The sequence below is a fragment of the Crocodylus porosus genome, unplaced genomic scaffold, assembly GCF_001723895.1.
Source record: "Crocodylus porosus isolate Cpor-Errol unplaced genomic scaffold, CroPor_comp1, whole genome shotgun sequence".
Taxonomy (NCBI): Eukaryota; Metazoa; Chordata; order Crocodylia; family Crocodylidae; genus Crocodylus; species Crocodylus porosus.
Genome location: NW_017728886.1, coordinates 33,214,142 through 33,224,872, shown reverse-complemented (window position 1 = coordinate 33,224,872; position 10,731 = coordinate 33,214,142). Strand labels below are relative to the sequence as shown.

Genomic DNA, 10,731 nt, shown 5'->3' with positions numbered 1-10,731 from the left:
CGGACTAGATGACCTACTCAGGTCCCTTCCGACCCTAGAAACTATGAAACTATGAACCAATTTGCAAGTGAATAGACATATCTGCAGTGGCTCAGGCCAAAAGCCGGGGGTGCTAGAGGTGCCTTCGGCTGCAAGGAAGCTGTGCTGGTGGGGCATGGCCAGGCCCCAGCAGTAGCCTCAAGCAAACTAGCTAGAGAGGGGGTTTTATTCCCTCCTCACTGTCCCACAGGAACAGACCCACGGCAGGGTCCACTTGGCACTCCCCGCTCACTGCTGCAGCAGCAGGGGCGGCGCACAACCAGGCGCCAGCTGACATGGCCCCTGAGGTAGAGGGAGCAGGGATGGGGTTTATTCCCCCTCCACTTCCTCTGCCCCTGGGGGACTGCAGCTGGGGTCTGCCAGCCCTGACTGCCAACAGCGATTGCTCCCTGACCAAGACGAGCAGTAGGATAAGCTCCCTCCCTGCCCCCTCTGACAGATGCTGGAGGGAGGGGGAAAATAACCCCCCTCCCTGCCCCACTGCCTAAGGGAGCCATGATGGCTAGCCTCTGGCTACACTCCTGCCCCTGCCATTGGAGCAACAAGGGGGGAGCAACCTGTGATGGGGGCAGCAGCCCCTCTTATGGTTTCCCAGGGAGTGCAAGCCTCTTCCTAGAATGGGAGCTATGCTGCCGGTGGGAGCAGGGTGGACAAAGCAGACTGTGCTGAGCAAGTGGCAGTGGTGCACTGGGGAGCATTGCAGGGCTATGGCCACCCCTCTGAGTCTCAGTGCCGCTGCTCACCTTGCACAGTTTGCGGCAGCTCTTATCATCCTGCTCCTACCCACAGTGCAGCCCCCACCCCCAGTTGAGGAGAGAGTCGGGGTGGCGGGGAAATGGTCCCCACTGAGGGCTTCTTACCCCTGTGCTGGGCAGAGTCTGGCTGGGGGGCACTTTCCCCCATGCCCTCCTCAGCTGGCCTGCCAGTGGAGCAGGGGGCGTGGCCAGTAATTGGCCCAGCTCAGGCAGGGGAGTAAAGCCCCCACCATAGGTTTCCCTAGAGCCAGGAGCCAGGCTGATCACCCGGTCATGCCCCCTGCTTAGCATGAGGGAAAACGCCCCCCACCCCACCCAGCTTTGGATTCCAGCCAGGCTGTGCCCGGCACAGGGAGGAGGAAGCACTCAGCAAGGGCCATTTCCCCGTTTCTTCCCCCGACTCCTCCTCAGCCAGCTGCCAGCCAAGCAGGGGGCATAGCCAAGTGATTGGCCTGGCTCCTGGCTGCAAGGAAGCCTGTGGTGGGAGTTTTACTCTCCTGCCTGAGCTGGCAGCTGAGTCAGTCACCCAGCCATGCCCCCTGTTTGGCCAGTGGGCCAGCTGAGAAGGGAGTGGAGGGGGGAACAGCACCCCCCCACCATCTTGGCTGAGTTGCAGGCTGTGCCTGGTACAGGGAGTGGGAAGCCCTCAATGAGAGCCATTTCTCCCCTCCCCTCCCTTCTCAGCTGACCTGCCAGCCGGGGAGGGGGCATGGCCAAGTGATCACCCCCAGCTCCTGGCTCAGGCAGGGGGGTAAAGCCTCCACTACAGGCTTCCCTGTAGCCGGGAACCAGGCTCATCACCCAGCTGCATGTCCTGCTCGGCTGGCAGCCAGCTTAGGAGCGAGTTGGGGGGGAAATGGCCCCCACTAAGGGCTTCCCACCCCCTGTGCCAGGCGTAACCTGGCTGGCATCCAAAGCTAGGTGGAGGGGCTGTTTCCCCCATCCACACTACCTTCTCAGCTGTCCTTCCAGCTGATCAGGGAGCCTGGCCAGGTGATTGACCCAGCTGCCGGCTCCAGAGAAGCCTGCACTGGGGGCTTTACCTGAGCCAAGCCAATCACCCAGCCATGCAACCTGCTTGGCAAGGAGGCCAGCTGAGGAGAAAGTGGGAGGGAAATGCCCTCCCCTCCATGGTCTGGCTTTGGACCACAGCCAGGCTGTGCCCAGCACAGGCAGGGGGAAGCCCTCAGCAGGGTCATTCCCTCCCTCCCCCACACACTCCTTCCTCAGCTGGCCTACCAGCCAGGGAGGGGGCATGGCCAGGTGATCACCCTGGCTCCCAGTTCAGGTGGGGACTGCAGGCTTCCCTGCAGCTGGGAGCCAGGATAATCACCCTGTGTCATGTTCTCCCTGGCCACTAGGCCAGCTGAGAAGGGACTGGGGAGGAAAAACAGAAGCCTCCTCCCCCTCCCTCTTCCACACCTACTGCAGACCACTGCTGCATCCCAGGACCGGTGGAACAAGCATGGCCCCTAGTGCCGCCACTTTGCTGGAGTCACCCTTAGGAGGTCAGATCATTGGGGCTGCCCAGTACCTCCTGGACAGAGTTGCAGTCCAGCACCTTATCCCTGCCCCTTCTGGGGAGCCGGGACTGCCCTGAGCTCCCTGTGGTTGTCAGACAAGTCCTCCTCCCAGCATGGCCAGAGCCAGCCCCCACTGCCCATCAGGCCAGCCTAGGGCTGGGCTGCCCCACTCACCAAGCTGTGGTAGGGATGCAACAGGGCTGACACTGGAGGAGGGAGGGGGCTCACATCCCGGGCTGCAGTTCCCCTGACCCAGACCATCTAGCAGTGTGGTGCTCCCTGGTGAGTGCGGTCCACAGCCCAGCAGGTAGGGGGCAGCTAAGGAGGGAGTGGAGGGAGGGGGAAAAACATGCACTCATGCTGACAGAGGGGGGAAACCAGCAGTGGGGGCTTTACTTGCCTGCCGCAGAAGAGGGGGTGAGGCAGGGGAATCTGCCCCATTTCTGACTGCTGGGGATGAGAAAGTCCCTGCTGGCAGCTGGGTGTGTGGCCAGCCCTGCTCTGTTAAAGCAGAGAAGCATGTCAAGATGCTGGGGGACTCTGATTTAACTTAAACCAGGAAAGGGTCTGGAACAGAAGTTGCATAAACCGGTTTGACCCAAATCAGTTAAGTCTGATACTATATTCAACTAGGTTTATCTTAAACCAGTTTTGGCCATTTTGAAGCTGGTTTATATCCACTGAATTTATGTTATGTTACAGGTTTAAACCAGTTTCTGATCATTTAAACCAGTTTATGCTTAACCTCTGTCCCTAGTCTAATACATTTTGTGTGTTACTTTATGGTTTTGATAATAAGTCCTCAGTTTACTTAAAAGCTGGCACTAATTAAAAACAACGGTACTAACCTGGCTTGCAATTTCAGAAGCTTTCTTGACACGTTGCATTTCAGGAGTATCTGTGCCCACTTGCATGCCCTTGCCTTTAATTTCAGTCTCTAGGTCTTTTTTGTATTCTTTCTGTGAAGTTAATTCAAATAATTTCAATTAATAGTTTTTGCCCACATTTTTAAACCAGCTTTCAAGTTTTTCAGATACAAGCGATTGTTTGCAGTGAACTACTAAGAACATGAATGTATAAACTGAGGTCCAAAAGAAACTCAGTCTTAAAGGTAGCTGTCTCCATCTTCTACATTTTTTGTTCAACTCTGGACAAACTCTGGAATACACTGTAAGAAGTTCTGCTTAGTAACCAGCAGGGTTTGTCCAGTTTAAACACCATTTACTTTTAAGAAAAAATATAATAAAAAAAATCTTTAAAAGCACAGAGTTGTTTCCAATGAACTCTTGGAGTAAGAAATTTAAATTATTTAATTTAAATGATCTTTCCTGAACCAAAGCCAAACTAAAGCCTGATGAATGACCAGGCTGCACTGTTTCAGCTCCTGAGGCATTTTCTAGTGGTACAGAAGTAGAACACAATAGGGACATGCACATGTGCATAGCCCCCTGAATGTAATACAACAAAGTCACCTCAAAGTCAGGTTTTCCTGCCCAGGAACATTTTTTATCTACTGATCTCATGAACAATTTCACATGTTTGCTGAATAGCTGGAATAAGTATAATTCTTTTCCCCTTTATTTTCCAAATCTTTTCTGTATTCTTTCTGCAAAATCCAGGTGGGCATCAGCATCAAAAGACAATACTTCATTTTCAATTATGAGATAAATTAGAATATTTTTCAATAGGGTGCACTGTAAAACATGTACTTTCTATGCCACCAATAACCTTCACTACCATAACATACCTCATTTAGGATCCGGGCTGCATTTTTCACTCTAATCAAATCTGGCGTATCTTCAAACACAGTCAGTCCTTTTCCTTTAATCCCTTCTTCGAAATCTTTTCTATACTCTTTCTAAGGATAAAAAAAAATCCCCCACTTTAAATTGTGTGCAACATGCCTCTTACTATTTGATCATTTTTTCTGAACATTGCTATGAAATATGAATTAGCTGAAGAATTCATATTCATCCCCATTTTACTAATGGCTTCACAGATAGAATGGCTATGCCCTAAACATGCCCCATATATTACAGTAAGAGCTAGTAAAATGATTAGTTAAATTACGATACAGCAACAACACTCCTACCATCTCCTTCCATTCTTTTAACATGCTATCATAGAATAATACTATCAGTATTTTGTCTCCATGGTATTCAGGTGTTCTATGAAAAATTAAAATCACAGTAGAGGCTGCCTGTGGACGGGTCACCCACCATTCTTTTCCACATTCTTGGAGAGGTGATCAAAACTCACAAAGGTAAAACAAGAAACAGTTTAATCGAATTTAATTTTTAATTATTCTGTTATCTTTCATAGAATTATAGAAAATTAGGTTGGGAGGGACCTCAGGAGGTCATCTAGTCTAACACCCTGCTCAAAGCAGGACCATCCCCAACTATATTATCCCAGAGAAGGCTTTGTCTAGCCAAGACTTTAAAATCTCCAAGGATGGAGATTCCACATACCTGTCCCAGTGCTTTACTACCCTCCTCGTGAGAGTTTTTCCTAATGTCTAACCTAAATTTCCCTTGCAGTACCTTGAAACCATTGCTCCTTCTTCTGTCATCTGCTACCACTGAGAACAATCTAGCTCCATCCTCTTTGGAACCACCCTTCCGGTAGTGGAAGGCTGCTGTTAAATCCCCCCTCAGTCTTCTCTTCTGCAGATTCAGTAAGTCCAGTTCCCTCAGCCTCTCTTCAGCAGTCACGTTCCCCAGCCCCTTAACCCTTTTCATTGCCCTTTGCTGAAGTTTCTCCAACTTGTCCACATCTTTTCTGTACTGGGGGGGCGGGAACCAAAACAGGACACTCCAGGTGTGGCCTCACCAGTGTCAAATAGAGGGGAAGAAACTCCTCCCTTGATCTGCTGGCAACACTCCTACTAATGCAGCCCAGTATACCATTAGCCTTCTTGGCAACAAGGACATTCTATTGGTTCATATTCAGTTTACTGTCCACTGTAACCCCCAGGTGGCTTTCTAAAGATCTCTGCTTAGCCAGTTATTCTTCCATCCTAAGTGCAGGACTTTGTATTTCTCCTTACTGAACCTCATGAGATGTTTTTTGGTCCAATCCTCCAATTTGTTGAGCTCTCTGAGACCTAGCCCTATCCTCCAGCATATCTACTACTCCCCCCAGCTTGGTGTCACCTGGAAACTTGCTGAGGGTGCAATCCATCCTATCTTCTAAATCATAGATGAAGATATTGAACAAAACCAGCCCCAGGACTGACCCCTGAGGCACTCCACTTGAGACCAGCTGCTAACTACTCAGGCTCTGCGAAATGTTGCCGTCTGTTTTGTTTCAACACTGTTACGACTCATTTTGAGCTGGAAACAGAGAAATTGAAACAAAATGAAGAGCTTTGAAACATACTCGAAACAAAATGAGGGCAGTTGAAACATTTCGAAGGGAACTGAGCCCAATCCTAGCACTGGTGAGGGGAACTCAGCTGGGCTAGCTTCACTTTCCCAGCCCAATCCTAGCAGTGGGGAGCAGAACTCACTTTCCCCAGCCCGATCCAAACATTGAAACAGAGAAAGCATTTCAATGATTCAGAATGGAACAATGTTTTCGAATCAAAACAAAACTCGAAACGAAAGACTGCTCCATCAAAACGGATGTCAAAGCGGAACGCTGCTGTTTTGCACAGCCCTACTAACTAGATACCAAGCCATTGATTACTACCCTTTGAGGCCAATGATCTAGCCAGTTTTCTATCCACCTTACAGTCCATTCATCTAACCCAGACTTCCTTAGCTTACTTGCAAGGATGCTGTGGGAGACCATATCAAAAGCCTTACTAAAGTCCACCACTCTCCCCACATCCACAAAGCCAGTCATCTCATCATAGAAGGCAATCAGGCTTTTCAGGCATGACTTGCCCTGGGTGAATCTATGCTGACAGTTCCTAATCACATTCTTTTCCTCTAAGTGATTGGAAATGGATTCTTTGAGGACCTGTTCCATGATTTTTCCAAGGGCTGAGATGAAGCTTATCCATCTGTAATTCCCTGGATCCTCCTTTTTCCCTTTCTTAAAGATGGGCTCTAGATTTTCCCTCTTCCAATCATCCGAGACCTTTCCCAATCACCACAAGTTTTCAAAGATAATGGCCAGCAGCAATGCAATCAATTCCCTCACCACATTTTTCAAAGCACATTGAAGACCTAATGACAAGCTTAGATTTTAAGCAAATATATTTTTAAAGAATTCTCGAGTAAATGAATTAAAGCTTTATTTTACTGAATTGCACTGTATTTACCAAGGTCCTTTGTCCTTTTGTAAGCTCTTCAATATAAACAAATGGGAATTCAGTCATTTCTTTAACACGTCCTTTACGATCAATAAACTACAAAGATTAGCTGTCATAATTAGGGAGATTCTTCTGTTCATTTGGGGAACAATTGAACTCTCACTCTCCTGAGAAAGTTTTGCAGGGTCCTAAAGCAAGTGGATCTCACAATTACAAAAGGTGTAATCTCTTCTGAATCCTCCCCATATTCTCCACAACAGGAGACTAACTGAACCAACACATTGGGCACCTTTACATGTACTCCATGGTGGGGGTGAGGGAGGATTGCATTAATTAGAGTGGCTCTTGGGAGCCGCTCTAATTTAAGTGCCTGCAGTATCTCATGTATTCAGCACCCTGCTTTTCAAAATGGTCCTTTAATTAAAGCTCCTTCAACAAGCCTTAGTTAAAGTATCAACACAGCCATTTTGAAAAGCAGAAATGCTGAATACTCATGGCACTGAGGCTGCTGTAGCATGCTAATTAGTTGGGCATGTGTATAGGTGCATTTTTTAATAAGGAAAGAGAAAGTGTTTATGTTTAACAACTTAAAGCTTTTTCATCATGTCTCCTTAAAGCATGGTTAGCTTCATGCAACAAATTTTGAGTTGCATACCTGAATTAACTTCCTGAGAAAAAATTAATAATGTTTTTTAAAATATATATGATTTTTAGCAATTTGGAGATAAAATTATTTGAAAACCATGCAACCCCATTTCCACAATACTATCCGATTTTAACTACTTCTTGGTTCAGGTTTGGTGGACATTATACTTTCCATATGTTCATTAAAGACTCCAGAGGTAATGCTGATTCTGTTAAGAACACTATTTGGCAATGAAGTGACATTCCTTTCTCAATCATGGAGTCCAACATCACAATGAAAGATGGTTACTTGAATTACAACAGAAAGATGACCAAAGGAAGCAGCATCTCAGAACAGGAGCCCCTAATGCCATGTACACCTATGACCACCGTGGCAGGACCTGTATGTCTAGTATCTGTCCCTACAGCCACAAAAGAAAATGCACCACCAGTCAGCAGAATAGCTGCAATATCCACAATCACTTCCTGATGAACAGATGCCAGTAACTATTTGGTATACACCAATATTTCCTAGTGTAACTTTCAATGAACAGATACCTGTGTATTCAGCTAACCATTAAATATTTTTTTATGAATTAAAGCTTAATTTTACTGAATTGGACAGGATTTACTAAGTTATTTTGTTTATGAATCAAAAATGCATGGGTAGGCTGCTTATTTCCCTTTTACAGTATAACAAAGAGAAACAAAAAAAAAGGAAGTGATCTACCTCTTTGAGGAGATTGGTGACATGTTTTATGTGCAAAAATTCTGGAGTCCTGTCTAAATCCATCGTTGCTTTTCCCTTGAGCATTTCTTCAAAATCTTTGCAATAAGCTTTCTATTGAAACGAAACAATATTACTAGTCCACGCTTACATGTATGTGCATTTACATGTATTGCAGAAAGTACACTCTAAAAAGATACAAATGGCAAATCAATACAGGTGAGATATGGTGCAGTCATCATTACATCAACTGAACAGTTTTAGGTCCTAATTTTTATAACCTAGATAATTGGGGGTTTATGGCCCAGCAAGTAAGCAAAAAATTACTTTTCTTGTCAGCACTGAAAGGCTTTACCGATGTAACGTATCTGGAGAAAGAACTGAGCTATGAAAGGGAATTTAATGGGAGGACAAGGCGAGAAGATCAAACTTCCGGGGCCTCAATAGCAGAAGGTATCAGAGGTGTAACAAGGTTCTGCACCCACAGCAACAGGAGCAGCAGAAGAAGCAGCAGCATCTGGGCCAGCACCAGCAGTTCTGGCAACTGGGCTGGCTCCTGTGGCAGCTTTTTCTTGTGCCCCCTGTAAATCAGCCCCTAGGAACACCAGAGCTAAGCACACAGTCAAAAAACCTGAGCATGAATCAATTCAATCTTCACAGGTTAGTTTAACCCGCAGAGCAGATAAGCAAGTGAACAGACAATTTGCTTTTCTGGAAAAGCAGCCAGATGCCTGCAGTGGCTCAGGTCAGAAGCCGAGGGGCACTAGAACATGCTTCCCTGCTAAGCTAGAGCAGACAGGTTGGGGCAAGACTAGCCCACGCACCCCATGAGAGGGGTTTGTGGGGAAGGTGCAAAGCATCCTGGGATGCTGCAGGACTGTGAGTTAACTTGAATCTGGAGAGGGATCTAGGACACAACTTCAATAAACCGATTTACCCTAAATCTGTTAAGTCTGGTGCTACATCCATCCAGGTTTATCTTAAACTGGTTTTGGGTATCTTGAAGCAGTTTATGTGCACTGGACTTCTGTTGCGTTACAAATTTGAAGCAGTTTCCAAACACACATAACGGTTTGTGTGTTATTTTGGTCCCTAGCCCAGAGGAGGAGAAACAAATGAAATCAAGAACATAACCAGGCAGGGTTTATATTTGTTCCACAACAGGAAGACAAGCCAATGCTGATGAGAAAGCAAGAGAACGTGAAGGGTTCTAACTAGCTACATGGCCAGAACAATGAGAAAAAGATACTTTATTTCCAGTTGCATTTTGGATAAATTGCAGAGAAGGTTTGGAATCACAGTCAGGACAGAAAGGCTCTGACACATTCAAACAAACAAAAAAAAAAATTGTTAAGAAACAATTAAGACTGCAAACATTTTTCTTTAAAACAGCTTTAATAGAAGAGTTCAAAAAACTCTAAGGGCGCATCCAAATAAGTGCGCACGTGTGTCTTGCAGTGTCTCAAACTCCTTTGAGATGCTGCAAGAGGCACATGCAGAAACAAGAAAATGCTCTCCCCACTGCAAATTTGCAGCACGGGGGCAAAATTAGACCCCTAGATATCCAGGGGTCAAAAAGAACAGCAGAGAAAGAAAGCAGGGCAAGGCACAGTACCAGACTGTGCCCAGAGGCAACCAGAGGCTGCATCCTCCACAAAGACGCTCTGGTAGCAGCCTGAGCATCTCTATGGTTGGCCCTTGCCCTGGTGCTGAAGTACACTGCCTGCCCGTGCAGGGCAGGCAGCATGCCAGCCACAGGGAGCTGGACCTGATCTCCAGTGCCGGTATGTAAGGGGTGGGTGGAGCTGGAGAAGAGGACCATGGGGCGGACTCCCAGCAGCCCCACCTGTTCCCCCAGCCCCCCAGATCCCTGCCCCACCTCCTGCCTGCCTCCCAAGCCTGCCCAATCCTTGCCCAACCTGGCCCCACTCCCTGCCTCCTGAGCCCCCCTGCCTGCCTCTTGAGCCCCAACGATCCCTGCCCTGCCCAGCCCCATCCCCTGCCTGCCCCCCAAGTCCCCAATCTCTGCCCTTCCTAGCCCCATCCCCTGCCTGCCCCTGAGCACATCCATCACTGCCCTACCTGGCCCCAGCCCCACCCCAGCATCCTGGCAAGTAAAAAAAAACAAACAAAAAAACCCCACACTCATCACCAGGAGCAGCTGCCATTGGGGTCGCGAGGCTGGATGACAGCCGCAAGGGCCCCAGCCCGGGCCCCACTGCCCCCCACTGCCTCATGCTGCATGGGAGGGCTCTGCCAGGAGGCCCTGGAGCCCCCACACTCCCTCTACTGCAGTGAGTAGAGGCGTTTTTTTTTCTTTTTTTAAAGTGCTGGAGGCTGAGAGGGTGGGCAGCCCTCGGGGAGCCAAGGGTGCAAGCAGGGGATGGAGCTGGGTGGGGCAGCCATTGCAGGTTCTGGGGGAGTCGGTGAGGGGTGCGGCAGCCATTGGGGGGCTGCAGGAGCCAGCAGGGGATGGAGCCGGGTGGGGCAGCAATCTACAGGGCAGCAATCCATGAGGCTGGGGAGCAGGTGGGGGTGGGGCAAGTGGGCCCTGCAGAGGAGGTAGCCCTGGCTGGGGCTGTAACCCCTGTTGAGGGCTGTAGCTCCTGCAGGGGGATATGGCCCCTGTGGGGGGCAGTCTGTGAGCTGTGCAGGGGAACTGCATCCTGTGGGGGCCAGGGGACCCACCCCTCCTGAGCAACACCCCCCACAGTCTCCCCACAATTCACCCACACCTACCCACACACCCCATGGCCCCCCACATCTCTCCACAGGCACCCACATCCCCCCTTTCTATCCCTC

The 10,731-nt window shown here is 48.6% G+C and overlaps 1 protein-coding gene across 5 annotated transcripts in view; it reads right to left on the bottom strand.

Annotated features, from left to right (window-relative positions):
* Positions 1-10,731, bottom strand: part of NEBL (nebulette) — a 164,964-nt gene that overhangs the window by 82,315 nt on the left and 71,918 nt on the right. For 4 of the 5 annotated variants that reach the window (XM_019532267.1, XM_019532276.1, XM_019532299.1 and 1 more), the window contains exons 12-14: positions 7,933-8,043; positions 4,065-4,175; positions 3,166-3,276 (exon numbers count right to left, since the gene is read on the bottom strand). In XM_019532267.1, the coding sequence (XP_019387812.1) occupies positions 3,166-3,276; positions 4,065-4,175; positions 7,933-8,043 (333 nt within the window). The remainder of the gene's footprint in view (positions 1-3,165; positions 3,277-4,064; positions 4,176-7,932; positions 8,044-10,731) is intronic. The other variant, XM_019532291.1, reaches the window with a different exon arrangement.